Here is a 15,927-nt window from a genome sequence, read left to right on the forward strand (position 1 = left end):
GGAATATGCATAGAATTATGTTGCTGTTTGTCACATTTCTAAATTACAGTTTAAGAACTCTTGTGCTTTGGAATTATTTTGCAAGTGTTTAATGCATACATCACTCATCTGCAGCACTTTTATTTAAGCTTTGGTGTAAAATAAATACGGATCACCCTATACTGTATGTTTACAGCTTGTATTTTGGAAGCTGACAGCTTACATGATGCTGCCTGCCAGGATAATAACTGACACAGAATAAACATAACAGGATCTGCAGCTGGTTCAACTCAGCCCTGACCCGGGTTCAAACAACAAATCTATTGAAATGAGCTCTGCTGATTTGGCTCTCTCGTTTGACCAAATAACAGTCTGTTCTAGCTGACTATATAACAAGAGGTCGCCATTGAGAGGCCTCCAACACTCAGCAACTAGGAACAGAAAAATGCATTGTGATGCCACGATTCTCCAATCTAATAATTATAGGGATGATTTTTGTTAATGAACGTGGATTCTAATCAAAATTAGGGATTGAAAGAAATCTTTTCATGTTTGTATCTTCGGCAAGAACGCAGAATGTGCCCCACATACACTGAGACAAACACAGGACATCAGGTACGTTGTTGCTTTTGTTATATTTCTGTGATTATATACCCCAGAATGTACCCAATAACATTGGCTATGGAGATATTAGATATATTGATCATTTGTTTCTTATGTTGTAGTATGTAAATTACAGAGGGGTTTAAGTGTCATAAATACTATACTGGTACAGAAGGGCAGAGGATCCTGCCCACGAGGGTTTATAATCTACAAGAAAAGTGGAAAGAATAGGTGATGGTCGAAGCTGATTAGATGCTACTGTCGGAGTATGGGGATGTGCAGGATTAATTTCGGGGCTGATGATGTGAGGACAAGAGAATAGCAGAGAAGAAGGACTTGAAAGGGCTGTAGTGTGCTAAAGTAAGTATTCAGCGCAGAAATGTATAAGGAACAACTTGTGGAATGTGCTTGGCTATGTTCATCAGTGCCATAGACTTTTAATGGAGTGGCATGACGCATGCTCAACTGCCTCTCCGATCAAACTCGTCCTAACCTCTGTCTTGCAGCGGGGGAGAAATGGGAAATCAGCTCCCCACCACTTTTCTGAAGATAATGGAGTCCTAGAGGTCAGACTCCCAGTAATTTAGTATTTATTACCCAGTGGATAGTTGATAAATGCCTTAGACTGGAATTATACTATATCCACTTCCCAGCCAGTACCATACTGATACATCAATGCAGGTATTTCCTGTGAAGCACCATAAAAGTATGGTGCAGTGACGGCGTGGACTCTGAAGCTGTGATTCTGTTATCCCTTGTGAGTACCAGCTGTATCATATAGCCAACACTATGTACTAACAGTTGGGATAAGAGATATCGCCGATTCTAGACGTTAGTGCATCTTAGATACCATGATCAAAAGCAACCTCAACAACTAAGTGGTTTACTGAGGTATTGTAGTGCAATTGCAGAGGGCCGATGGGTTGCCATGACTAATAATGAACAGTAATTTTTTTCTTAAAATAAAGCATTAAAAATATATCATTTTGGTTTTCTTCATAATCACACTGATCTGCAGAAAAGACTTATCATGTGAACGCTGTAAAAATAAAACCCAAAAAAGAATGGTGGAATTGATGTGGTTTTCTTTTACCTTGTTACCCAAAAAATTACTAAAACATATACAATGCATTATTTAAACCCCAAAATATGACCAGCTTAAAAAAAAACAGATTTTGCAATACCCAGTCAAGAGATGAGTATGCTATATATTACTATTGTGATCACTGGATGGTTGTGATGTGGATTACAGCTTGTTAAGGATTTTGCCATCATATTTCGACAATGTATTCCATTTTGATAAATTGGAGTCCTTAACAAACTTTTGGAAAGTTAAAGGGGTTGTCCCGCGAAAGCAAGTGGGGGTATACACTTCTGTATGGCCATATTAATGCACTTTGTAATGTACATTGTGCATTAATTATGAGCCATACAGAAGTTATCAGAAATTAGTCACTTACCTGTTCCGTTGCTAGCGTCCTCGTCTCCATGGTGCCGTCTAATTTTCAGCGTCTAATCGCCGGATTATACGCGCTTGCGCAGTCCGGTCTTCTTCTTTTCTCAATGGGGCCGCTCGTGCCAGAGAGCGGCTCCGTGTAGCTCCGCCCCGTCGCGTGCCGATTCCAGCCAATCAGGAGGCTGGAATCGGCAATGGACCGCACAGAAGAGCTGCGGTCCACCGAGGGAGAAGATCCCGGCGGCCATCTTCAACCGGTAAGTAAGAAGTCACCGGAGCGCGGGGATTCAGGTAAGCGCTGTGCGGATTTTTTTTTAGGTCCCTGCATCGGGTTTGTCTCGCGCCGAACGGGGGGCTGTTGAAAAAAAAAAAACCCGTTTCGGCGCGGGACAACCCCTTTAAGGGTCGAGACATGTATATTTTTATCCATATATTAATATGCAAGAATTGATATCCTGTCCATTGTTTTTATGTAGTTTAATTCATATCTTGTGAATTTCCACATAGGATCAAAAGATGACAACACATTGCAATGCCTACGAGCACAAAACTACAATGAAAACCAAAGGGGATCGGTTTGAAGTGATACAGTCCCTTGAAACAGGTAAGAAGGGAGTTTGCAAATGAGTAGTCAGTAGAGATGAGCGTACTCGGAAAAGCACTACTTGCTCGAGTAATTTGCTTTATCCGAGTATCGCTGTGCTCGTCCCTGAAGATTCGGGTGCCGCTGTAGCTGACAGGTGAGTCGCAGCGGGGAGCAGGGGAGAGCGGGCGGGAGAGAGGGAGAGAAAGATCTTACCTCCGTTCCTCCCCGCTCTCCCCTGCAGCTTCCCGCTCCGTGCCGGCACCTGAATCTTCAGACCCGAGCACAGCGATACTCGGATAAAGCAAATTACTCGAGCGAGTAGTGCTTTTCCGAGTACGCTCGCTCATCTCTAGTAGTCAGTTGAAAACCAAGAAGATTCTGACTGCAGTACCTCGTAACTTGCATTACCCAACCACAGTGCCGGTGGATGGCTTAGCGGAAGCTAGGCAACGGCTGTGGCCAATCAGAGGCCACCATGTCACTGTCACTAACTACTGACATCATTACGCCCAGGTAGGGTTGCCACATTTCTCAGATAAAAATAATGACTATGGTAAAAATAAAAAGGTGCATGGCTTGAGGAGTAGCTTAACCCAAAGTTTAAATTTTGTCCTGTCTGTAGAAAGGCTAAGGCACAGCAGCTTCGGTAACAGCTAGAGGCATGGTTTTCAGGGGCCCTGGTGTGAACACGCACCGTTACCAGACTCACTCTTTCTCTGTCTCAGCAGCTGCTTTAGTGCACTGTTTGACTGGCAGCTTACAGCAGTCTACCTGTAGCATTGTGACTACTTGTATGAAGAGATCCAGCCAGGAAGAGAAGCCACCTCTTCTTGAGCTCGAGACAGCCTCCAGTACCTCCTACGACTGCCGCTTGTATGCAACCTCAGCAGTCTCCAGTGAGTCTCTGTCTAAGTACATTTGTGCAGTATATACTTTCCATCAGTTAATGGTCTCTAATGGGGCCGGTAGAAATTAATAAGTGTCGCTGACTTTTTGATAGAAATACCAGTTGGGCAGGTCAACCCTATACCCAGGATCTGAGTGCTGATGCCAGGAGTTAGAATGGTGATGATGCAGCCTCTGATTAGCCACAGGGGTCAGCTGACTTCCAACTGGCCGTCTACCCAAAAGCGGGGCCAGGCTCATTGGAGACTGTCAGTTGTGTATTGAAGGGCTGAAGAGAGGTGAGAGTGTGCTATTTTTTTATTTTACTCCGGGTCCAGAAGGTGGACACGTTTTTTTTTAATGACAAAACCCCTTCAAAAATACCCTTCTGTTTACAACACCCATTCCCTCATCCTAACAAGAAGAAGTTGGTATCAGATGTGAAGGAATCATACGTAACTGTTTGATAGGTTAGCTTTAAACATGGCTATTTTCAATGTTGCTTCACTTTTGGATATATTGGATCAATAACAAATTGGTGGCAAAGCTACACATGTAATAATCATCAAGTGGCAGTGCCAACTTGCAGCACCTGATCTTATCTTTGCTCTGTAGTTGGCATCTACATGCATTTGTTTATTTGTTTACTATGGCATCTGATGTTTGACAGCTGCTTTTACTGCTCATGCTGTTACTTTCCACTTTTATTTACTGGTCCAGGCAGGCAATTATGCATTGCTTTAGATATAACCCTTTTGCTGCCCAGGACAATTTTCACACTTTTGGCAAACACGAATAAAGCTGAATTATGCAGTAAAAATCCTATTATATCCCTGTACCCACATATTTTCTGAACATTGACACCTGGCACATCATGAAAATGCTAACTAGCAATTTATAATCATATAAACCTTTGTGTGATTTTGCATCAAAGAGTAAAGTTTTGTTAATACTGCATAAAAAATGTATTTTTGTCGCTAAAACCTGACCCATGATCTCCTAAAACACAGGTTCAGAGTGTGCAGAATTTATACTTGTCACTTACCCCTAGGTCTGCATGCACATATCTTAACTAGAGATGAGCGAACGTACTCGTCCGAGCTTGATACTCGTTCGAGTATTAGTGTGTTCGAGATGCTCGTTACTCGAGACGAGTACCACGCGGTGTTCTGGTTACTTTCAGTTTCCTCTCTGAGACGTTAGCGCGCTTTTCTGGCCAATTGAAAGACAGGGAAGGCATTACAACTTCCCCCTGCGACGTTCAAGCCCTATACCACCCCCCTGCAGTGAGTGGCTGGCGAGATCAGGTGTCACCCGAGTATAAAAATCGGCCCCTCCCACGGCTCGCCACAGGTGCATTCTGACAGAGATCAGGGATAGTGCTGCTGGTGCCGGAGCTGCTATAGGGAGAGCGTTAGGAGTTATTTTAGGCTTCAAGAACACCAACGGTCCTTCTTAGGGCCACATCTAACCGTGTGCAGTAGTGTGGAGGCTGCTTTTTGCAGTGTTGCACATTTTTTTTTTTTTTGTATATCGGCCATGCAGAGCATTGCGTCCTGCAGTAATCTTACATTGTCCAGGGCCAGTAGTGGTGTGGCAGGGACAGAAGACATATTTAGTGTATATGGGCAGTGGGCCTTTCCAAAAACATTTGGGGAAAAAAATCCATTTGGGCTGCCTGTGACCGTCCTCAGTGTACTGGGTCTCTGCTGGGGGTAGTTGTCCTAATTCATACGCAGCCAGCTAAGTGTTACAGCAGGCTTGCGCAAAATTCTTTCCTGCCTCTGTGTTGCCTCTTACATCACCGCTGTATTCCTGTCCACAAGTGTACTGGGTCTCTGCTGGGGTAGTTGTCCTAATTCATACGCAGCCAGCTAAGTGTTACAGCAGGCTTGCGCAAAATGCTTTCCTGCCTCTGTGTTGCCTCTTACATCACCGCTGTATTCCTGTCCACAAGTGTACTGGGTCTCTGCTGGGGGTAGTTGTCCTAATTCATACGCAGCCAGCTAAGTGTTACAGCAGGCTTGCGCAAAATTCTTTCCTGCCTCTGTGTTGCCTCTTACATCACCGCTGTATTCCTGTCCACAAGTGTACTGGGTCTCTGCTGGGGGTAGTTGTCCTAATTCATACGCAGCCAGCTAAGTGTTACAGCAGGCTTGCGCAAAATGCTTTCCTGCCTCTGTGTTGCCTCTTACATCACCGCTGTATTCCTGTCCACAAGTGTACTGGGTCTCTGCTGGGGGTAGTTGTCCTAATTCATACGCAGCCAGCTAAGCGTTACAGCAGGCTTGCGCAAAATTCTTTCCTGCCTCTGCTGTGCGTTCCGTAAGCGAAGTCAGCCTCCAACCACAGGCCAATAAGCTGCACATTTAATTACAGCGTTCTGTTTCTGCACTACTGGTAATACACCATGCTGAGGGGTAGGGGTAGGCCTAGAGGACGTGGACGTGGCCGAGGACGCGGAGGCCCAAGTCAGGGTGTGGGCACAGGCCGAGCTCCTGATCCAGGTGTATCGCAGCCGACTGCTGCGGGATTAGGAGAGAGGCACGTTTCTGGCGTCCCCACATTCATCTCACAATTAATGGGTCCACGCGGTAGACCTTTATTAGAAAATGAGCAGTGTGAGCAGGTCCTGTCATGGATGGCAGAAAGTGCATCCAGCAATCTATCGACCACCCAGAGTTCTGCGCCATCCACTGCTGCAACTCTGAATCCTCTGGCTGCTGCTCCTCCTTCCTCCCAGCCTCCTCACTCCATTACAATGACACATTCTGAGGAGCAGGCAGACTCCCAGGAACTGTTCCCGGGCCCCTGCCCAGAATGGCCAGCAATGGTTCCTCTACCACCGGAGGAGTTTGTCGTGACCGATGCCCAACCTTCGGAAAGTTCCCGGGGGATGAGGCTGGGGACCTCCGGCAACTGTCTTAAGAGCTTTCAGTGGGTGAGGAGGACGATGACGATGAGACACAGTTGTCTATCACTCAGGTAGTAGTAATTGGAGTAAGTCCGAGGGAGGAGCGCACAGAGGATTCGGAGGAAGAGCAGCAGGACGATGAGGTGACTGACCCCACCTGGTTTGCTACGCCTACTGAGGACAGGTCTTCAGAGGGGGAGGCAAGTGCAGCAGCAGGGCAGGTTGGAAGAGGCAGTGCGGTGGCCAGGGGTAGAGGCAGGGCCAGACCGAATAATCCACCAACTGTTTCCCAAAGCGCCCCCTCGCGCCATGCCACCCTGCAGAGGCCGAGGTGCTCAAAGGTCTGGCAGTTTTTCACTGAGAGTGCAGACGACCGACAAACAGTGGTGTGCAACCTTTGTCGCGCCAAGATCAGCCGGGGAGCCACCACCACCAGCCTCACCACCACCAGCATGCGCAGACATATGATGGCCAAGCACCCCACAAGGTGGGACGAAGGCCATTCACCGCCTCCGGTTTGCACCGCTGTCTCTCCCCCTGTGCCCCAACCTGCCACTGAGATCCAACCCCCCTCTCAGGACACAGGCACTACCGTCTCCTGGCCTGCACCCACACCCTCACCTCCGATGTGCTCGGCCCCATCCACCAATGTCTCTCAGCGCAGTGTCCAGCCGTCGCTAGCGCAAGTGTTGGAGCGCAAGCACAAGTACGCCGCCACGCACCCGCACGCTCAAGCGTTAAACGTGCACATAGCCAAATTTATCAGCCTGGAGATGCTGCCGTATAGGGTTGTGGAAACGGAGGTTTTCAAAGGTATGATGGTGGCAGCGGCCCCGCGCTACTCAGTTCCCAGTCGCCACTACTTTTCCCAATGTGCCGTCCCAGCCCTGCACGACTACGTCTCCCGCAACATTGTACGCGCCCTCACCAACGCGGTTACTGCCAAGGTCCACTTAACAACGGACACGTGGACAAGCACAGGCGGGCAGGGCCACTATATCTCCCTGACGGCACATTGGGTGAATTTAGTGGAGGCTGGGACAGAGTCAGAGCCTGGGACCGCTCACGTCCTACCCACCCCCAGAATTGCGGGCCCCAGTTCGGTGGTGGTATCTGCGGCGGTGTATGCTTCCTCCACTAAACCACCCTCCTCCTCCTACGCAACCTCTGTCTCGCAATCAAGATGTGTCAGCAGCAGCACGTCGGCAGCAGTCGGTGTCGCGCGGCGTGGCAGCACGGCGGTGGGCAAGCGTCAGCAGGCCGTGCTGAAACTACTCAGCTTAGGAGAGAAGAGGCACACGGCCCACGAACTGCTGCAGGGTCAGACAGAGCAGACCGACCGCTGGCTTGCGCCGCTGAGCCTCCAACCGGGCATGGTCGTGTGTGACAACGGCCGTAACCTGGTAGCGGCTCTGCAGCTCGGCAGCCTCACGCACGTGCCATGCCTGGCCCACGTCTTTAATTTGGTGGTTCAGCGCTTTCTGAAAAGCTACCCACGCTTGTCAGACCTGCTCGGAAAGGTGCGCCGGCTCTGCGCACCTTTCCGCAAGTCCCACACGGACGCTGCCACCCTGCGCACCCTGCAACATCGGTTTCATCTGCCAGTGCACCGACTGCTGTGCGACGTGCCCACACGGTGGAACTCTACGCTCCACATGTTGGCCAGGCTCTATGAGCAGCGTAGAGCTATAGTGGAATACCAACTCCAACATGGGCGGCGCAGTGGGAGTCAGCCTCCTCAATTCTTTACAGAAGAGTGGGCCTGGTTGGCAGACATCTGCCAGGTCCTTGGAAACTTTGAGGAGTCTACCCAGATGGTGAGCGGCGATGCTGCAATCATTAGCGTCACCATTCCTCTGCTATGCCTCTTGAGAAGTTCCCTGCAAAGCATAAAGGCAGACACTTTGCGCTCTGGCCACTACGGATTACTGGGTGTACACACTGCTCGACCCACGGTATAAGGAGAACCTTTCTACTCTCATACCCGAAGAGGAAAGAGGTTCGAGAGTGATGCTATACCACAGGACCCTGGCGGACAAACTGATGGTAAAATTCCCATTCGACAGCGCTAGTGGCCGAAGGCGCAGTTCCGAGGGCCAGGTAGCAGGGGAGGCGCAGAGATCAGGCAGCATGTACAGCACAGGCAGGGGAACACTCTCTAAGGCCTTTGACAGCTTTCTGGCTCCCCAGCAAGACTGTGTCACCGCTCCCCAGTCAAGGCTGAGTCGGTGGGAGCAGTGTAAAAGGATGGTGAGGGAGTACGTAGCCGATCGCACGACCATCCTCCGTGACGCCTCTGCCCCCTACAACTACTGGGTGTCGAAGCTGGACACGTGCCCTGAACTCGCGCTGTATGCCCTGGAGGTGCTTGCTTGTCCTGCGGCTAGCGTCTTGTCAGAGAGGGTGTTTAGTGCGGCTGGGGGAATCATCACGGATAAGCGTACCCGCCTGTCAACCGACAGTGCCGACAGGCTTACACTCATCAAGATGAACAAAGCCTGGATTTCCCCAGACTTCTCTTCTCCACCAGCGGACAGCAGCGATACCTAAACAATACGTAGGCTGCACCCACGGATGGAAGCATTGTTCTCTATCACCATCAAAAACGTGGACCTTTTAGCTTCATCAATCTGTGTATAATATTCATCCTCCTCCTCCTGCTCCTCCTCCTCCTGAAACCTGACGTAATCACGCCGAACGGGCAATTTTTCTTAGGCCCACAAGGCTCAGTCATATAATTTTTGTAAACAATTTTTATACGTTTCAATGCTCATTAAAGCGTTGAAACTTTCACCTCAACCAATTTTTATTTTAACTGGGCTGCCTCCAGGCCTAGTTACAAATTAAGCCACATTAATCAAAGCGATTAATGGGTTTCACCTGCCCTCTTGGTTGGGCATGGGCAATTTTTCTGACGTACATTAGTACTGTTGGTACACCAATTTTTTGGGGCCCTCGCCTACAGTGTAATCCAATTAATTTTTTGCCCACCTGCATTAAAGCTGACGTTACATCAGCTGTGTTAGGCACTGCAATGGGATATATTTATGTACCGCCGGTGGGTTCCAGGGAGCCACCCATGCTGTGGGTCCACAGGGAGTTGTAACTGCATGTGTCTACTTCTAAAGAACCCTAGTCTGACTGGGGCATGCAGTGTGGGCCGAAGCCCACCTGCATTAAACATGACATTACCTCAGCTGTGCTGGGCAATGCAATGGGATATATTTATGTACCGCCGGTGGCTTCCTGGCACCCACCCATGCTGTCGGTCCACACGGAGCTGTAACTGCATGTGTCTACTTCTAAAGAACCCCAGTCTGACTGGGGCATGCAGTGTGGGCCGAAGCCCACCTGCATTTAATCGGACGTTACCTCAGCTGTGATGGGCACTGCAATGGGATACATTTATGTACAGCCGGTGGGTTCCAGGGAGCCACCCATGCTGTGGGTGCACACGGAATTCCCATTGCGGAGTTGTACCTGCCTGTGACTATTTATAAAAAAACGCGGTCTGACTGGGGCATGCAGACACCTTGACAGAATGAATAGTGTGTGGCACATAGGTGCCCCATTGCTATGCCCACGTGTGCAGCTCCTGATGGAGGTGGCACAGGATTGGATTTCTCATTGCTTCTGTACAGCATTGTGGGCTATCGCCCCGCCCCTTTTAAAGAGGGTCGCTGCCTAGCCGTGCCAATCCTCTGCAGTGTGTGCCTGCAGTTCCTACTCATGGCAGACGCACTTATAAATAGACATGAAGGTGGTGTGGCATGAGTGCAGCTGCGGGGGGGGGGGGGGGGCAGCATGTAACCCAGGAGAGGTGGCAGCGGAGTGTCATGCAGGCAGTCATTGTGCTTTGTTGGAGGTAGTGTGGTGCTTAGCTAAGGTATGCATTGCTAATGAGGGCTTTTCAGAAGTAAAAGTTGTTGGGAGGGGGGGGCCCACTCTTGCCGCTATTGTGGCTTAATAGTGGGACCTGGGAACTGGAGATGCAGCCCAACATGTAGCCCCTCGCCTGCCCTATCCGTTGCTGTGTTGTTCCCATCACTTTCTTGAATTGCCCAGATTTTCACAAATGAAAACCTTAGCGAGCATCGGCGATATACAAAAATGCTCGGGTCGCCCATTGACTTCAATGGGGTTCGTTACTCGAAACGAACCCTCGAGCATCGCGATAATTTCGTCCCGAGTAACGAGCACCCGAGCATTTTGGTGCTCGCTCATCTCTAATCTTAACATAATAATCAAAACTAAAGAGACCAAAAATTTCTGTGATATGCCAGTAGACATTTCAGTCCCCAAGGCAACACATAGTCCTAATTAGCGGCAGGGGTGATAATGTGCTCAACTTCTCACTCTATAGTAAAAAAGAATTGCCCCTGCCCCCTGAATGTATTGACATCTACTGCTTGATTGGTAAAGGGTAGTTGGGGTGATAAAGACCCGGTATCTCTCTCTTGGTCTCACTGGAAACTGTACATACAAACACCTGCAGCTTTCCAGCTCCCACTTCTCGCTTTCACACATACAATACCAGGAACTAAAACTTTTCTTGGCTTTAAACTTTCACCTCTTAATTAGGGATGAGCGAGTGTACTCGCTAAAGTACTACTCGCGCGAGTAATGTGCTTTAGCCGAGTATCTCCCTGCTCGTCCCTGAAGATTCGGGGGCCGGCGCGGGGCGGGGAGCTGCGGGGCAGAGCGGGGAGGAATGGAGGGGAGATTTCTCTCTCCTTCTCTACCGCCCGCTCTCCCCTGCTCCCTGCCGCAACTCACCTGTAAGCTGCGGCGGTCCCCGAATCTTCAGGGACGAGCAGGGAGATACTCGGCTAAAGCACATTACTCGAGCGAGTAGTGCTTTAGCGAGTATACTCGCTCATCCCTACTCTTAACTATTAGTGAACTTACCTCAGGGATAGGTCATTAATAGTTGATTGATAGTGGCCCATTACTCAGGACTCCCACTTATTAGTTGTTCTCCAGGCAACTGTCAGTTTGTACAGAGCAGGAAGCTGACAGTTCCATACACATTATAGTTGTCCAGATAGAGCTCATGGAGTTCAGTGAGCACTGTACCTCTATTACCAAAGTGCTGGACCCCTGATTATCAACTATTAATGACATCCTGAGTATTGGTGATAGAATCATAGAGTTGGAAGAGTCCTCCTAGGTCATCAGGTCCAAACCCCTGCTCCATGTAGGATTCACTAAATCATCCCAGAAAGATGTCTGTCCAGCCTTTTTGTTTGAACACTTCCATTAAAGGAGAACTCACCACCTCCCGTGGTAACCTGTTCCACTCATTGATCATCCTCACTGTCAGAAAGTTTTTTCTAATATCTAATCTGTGTCTCCTGCCTTTCAGTTTCATCCCATTGCTTCTAGTTTTTCCTTGTGCAAATGAGAATAGGGCTGATCCCTCTGCACTGTGACAGCCCTTCAGATATTTGTAGACAGCTATTAAGTCTCCTCTCAGCCTTCTTTTTTTACAAGATAAACATTCCCAGATCCTTTAACCATTCCTCATAGGACATGATTTGCAGACCGCTCACCATCCTCGTAACTCTTCTCTGAACTTGCTCCAGTTTGTTGATGTCTTTTTTAAAGTGCTGTGCCCAGAACTGGACACAGTATTCCAGAAGAGATCTGACTAAGGAAGAGTAGAGGTGGACAATGACCTCACGTGATCTAGACTCTATACTTCTCTTAATTTCCTTTTTTTTAACTCTAATTTTCCTCTTATTGCCTTTTTTGCTGCTGCAGCACACTGTAGACTAATGTTCAGTCTGTGATCTATTAATATACCCAAGTCTTTTTCACATGTGCTGCTGAGCTTTATTATTTCCATTCTGTATGTGCTTTTTTTCATTTTTCTTGCCCAGATGTAGGACTTTGGTATTTAACAGGGAAAAATTCATTCTGTTAATCGCCACCCACTGTTCAAGTTTGTCCTGATCTTTTATGAATTCTTTCTCTCCCTCCTCTAGTGTTGGCTATCCCTCCTAGCTTTGTGTTTCCGGCTAACTTGATCAGTTTCCCCTCAATTCCCTCCTCTACATTTACGACTACTCTTTGAGTACGATCACTCGGCCAGTTGTGAATTCACTTAACAGTTGCCTCGTCAATCCCATATTTTGTCTTTTTTTTCAATAACTATGTTATAAGATACTTTGTCAAATAATTTACTAAAGTCAAGAAATACTATATCTACTACATTTCTCTGATCAACCCAGTCAGTGATTCTGCCATAATAGAAAATTAGATTTGTCTGGCATGACTTGTTTGTTACAAACTTTTGCTCGCTCTGGTTAATTACTCCATTCTCATCCAAGTATTTGCATACATGCTGTTTAATTTGTTCAAAGATCTTTCCTGATATAGAAGTCAGGCTCATCAATAGTTAAGAGATGCATATCTCCTTTAATATGATAGCAGGATGTAAGCTTTAGCCTTTATATTCTAGCAAAGACAAGCTGATAAAGCGATAATGGTTTGTATGCATCCTTGGCAGTAAGAGAGGATAGAACTAGTGTATTAATCCAAGATGAAGATGATGTTTAGGTGGTTGGTTTCCTGTCCCATAGTGGCCATTACCATGGAAGTCACTCCTCAATCAGCTACTCACACAGTGAAATATGGAGTGATGGTATAGTGCACTGGTCCTCCCTCTGGTAGGATGTTATAGGGCAATGTGAACCACAATAAAAGAAAGCCCAAAGAGACAGGAAAGGAAACAGTTAAAACTCATGTTTACTCGCTCCAAAGCTTGGTAGTACAACATCTGGAAAGATAAAGACACATTCTTTACAATTCAATCAATGTCCAGTCCCGATGGTGGTAGCTATAAAGGTCTTGCTACCCTTCTGCTCCATACTGACTAATGTAGGGTTTTATTTTTTACCATGACTCTAAAGTCTGCAGCTTTCTCTATATACTGCTTAGCCATCAGTACTAAAACACTGAGTTTTCTGTGATTCTCCATGAAGAAACACAAATGCAAGATAACTATTCCAATTAAACCACTCCATAGTGTGCCTCAAAGAACCTGCTTCGCTTTGTCTAGGAATTAAACCACTCCATAGTGCGCCTCAAAGAACCTGCTTCGCTTTGTCTAGGAATCAAAGCAGGGGTTGCTGTGGGTAACTGACTTCTAAACCAGCCTAATTGTCCCTGATTTTATCAACACTACTTTGAACTTTCTAGATGACTGTTAAAACATTTATAGACCGATTCTTACCCATAACTCCTCTGTAAAATACTGCTATATATGATGTTGCACTTCATGAGAATTTTAACACAATTGCTATAGGAGACTACTGCAAGAAAACAGCAAGATGTAATTTAAAGAAATATAGATAATAACAGTGAAAATAAACACCAAAAGTAAAAAAAAAAGTGACTAAAAAAACTTTTTTTTACTTTTGACCTCGTGATGCGCACTGACTCACTGGAAACAGTACTGATACTTGGAAAATTCAGTGGAAAGAGAAGATCAGGATGACAAAGAACATGATGGCTAGATACAATCAAGGCCACCACGAACATGTCAATCACAGAACTGAAAGAAGCTGTGAAAGACAGGAATGCGTGGAGAACATTGATCCATAGAGTGACCGAAGGTCGGATGCAAGTGAACGGACAATCATCATCATCATGTTAAGGTGCAGATAGACCTTCAACAACTGTCAGATGAAGAATTGTTTGTCCAACAGCTGTTTGTTCATATGATTTAGGGAATAAGGTGTGGCATCTGCTTATTGCCTGTGGAACAAAAGGATTGGACATTAGGAATTCAATGTCGCTGATTCTTCTTTTCCCTATCATAATCTGTCGGGGAAAATTTGAGCAACCCCCATAGACATCACAGAGTCATCCAGCCCCACAGTCATCGATGGATTTGGTCAACTAAAGACTATGTGTATGGATGTCTTCAGACAAAGCAGGCCAACTAAGGAGATCTACCACCTCATCCATGGACACACATATGCTTTAACTTCATCATCTAACAAAATAGTGACTTTTTACTACTAACAGGCCAAAGTTTTTTCTATGCCCTGGAACACCCTATTGTGCCAGAGAATAACTTTAATGATGGCCACTATTCTCTGCCTTCGTATCTTGCTCGGGAAGGAATTTGATGTTCCCCAAAGAATAAGATGGAATTGTTTTAGGAAGCCAAAGAACTAGAAATGACACTAGCAGTGCATGAAATGAAAAGGTAAAAAACATTTGTATGCATATACCATAATATCTATAAGCATACATATATATTTACTGAATTGATGGATTGCCACTGTAGTTAGGCTCTTAATTCAAAAAATAAGAAATTACAAGTACCGTACTTTGACTGAGGATATTCACGACCAAATAAATAATTTATCTCTTTCCTTGCAAACCAAATTTGAATACATAAAACATTTAATAACCATTGTGCTTGGTACTCAGAAAAACAAATGCAGGTTCACTTAGCGAATAGTTTACCATTCATTTTCATTAAAAGTATGTTTATTGTAAAAGTAAATAATTTAGAAGAATTCAGTTTTGTGTTCTCCAAACTAATACAAAGTATTATAACATTTCGGTTAAAGTAATATCCAACTAAATTTCTCTAAGATGTTTTGTCTTGTTGGTAAGTTGAGGCAACACAATTTCGAATGACTTGTTCTAAACCTAGAGGTGGACTGTGGATTGGAAACCACCAGTAGACCTTAGAACCGGGGTCAATAAATCCTGATGTTAGGTCACCAGGTTAATCCATTTCTGGCTTCTATGCAAGTAAGAAAACTGCCTACTCGTAGTACAAGTTTGTGGTTGTGGTTAGGAGGGGTGTTATGTGTCTTTAAGGAGAGCACCCAAAAAGTGTGTGGAAACACCTAGGGGTTGAGAAGGTCGAGGGATGGTATAGTCTCTCCCCAAGGAGGGCCCCCAAAAGGGGTGTGGGGACACTAACTACCTAAGCCAGAAACCTACTACACACTGATGAGAAGCACACATGGAGTATGGTTTTCTGGCTTGGTTTACTATTCCCAATTATTGTTAAGACTTGTTAAAAAGTCACATTGACTTGAAGGAATGCTGCCATCCAATAGATGACACTGCAGAGTTATTTTTTCCATCTTCCTTATTTGGTTAGACATAGTAACATATATTGAATGATCAATTTATTAGAGACCCATCTAGTAGCATGTTGGCCCTCCTTTGATTTACATAAACGTAGCAATTTGTCATGGCATGGATTCCACTGGGTGTTGAAATTCTTATGCAGCCCCATCCGGACAGGATAGCCTCCTGCAAATTAGATGGAGGTCCTGACATACTCTAAAAAAACTCACAAATATATGACAGCATCCATGAAGTATCCAAAATAATCTATTTCTCCATTACACTACAAAAGTATGCAACATTTTGACCATATAAAGGTCATTGTCAAGCGCTGATGTGGGCGACGGGTTGCATTTGATTATAAACCAGGGTTTGTGAAACTTCAAGAGTGCTGTAGACATT

General features: G+C 46.2%; 1 protein-coding gene across 1 annotated transcript in view; it reads left to right on the plus strand.

Moving 5' to 3' along the window:
• The first annotated feature begins 555 nt into the window (after window positions 1-555).
• Window positions 556-15,927, plus strand: part of TMPRSS5 (transmembrane serine protease 5) — an 85,166-nt gene continuing 69,794 nt past the window's right edge. Inside the window, exons 1-2 of the mRNA XM_066609350.1 lie at window positions 556-594; window positions 2,546-2,642. Of these exons, the coding sequence (XP_066465447.1) occupies window positions 556-594; window positions 2,546-2,642 (136 nt within the window). The remainder of the gene's footprint in view (window positions 595-2,545; window positions 2,643-15,927) is intronic.

The sequence above is a fragment of the Eleutherodactylus coqui genome, chromosome 6 (assembly GCF_035609145.1).
Source record: "Eleutherodactylus coqui strain aEleCoq1 chromosome 6, aEleCoq1.hap1, whole genome shotgun sequence".
Classification (NCBI taxonomy): Eukaryota; Metazoa; Chordata; class Amphibia; order Anura; family Eleutherodactylidae; genus Eleutherodactylus; species Eleutherodactylus coqui.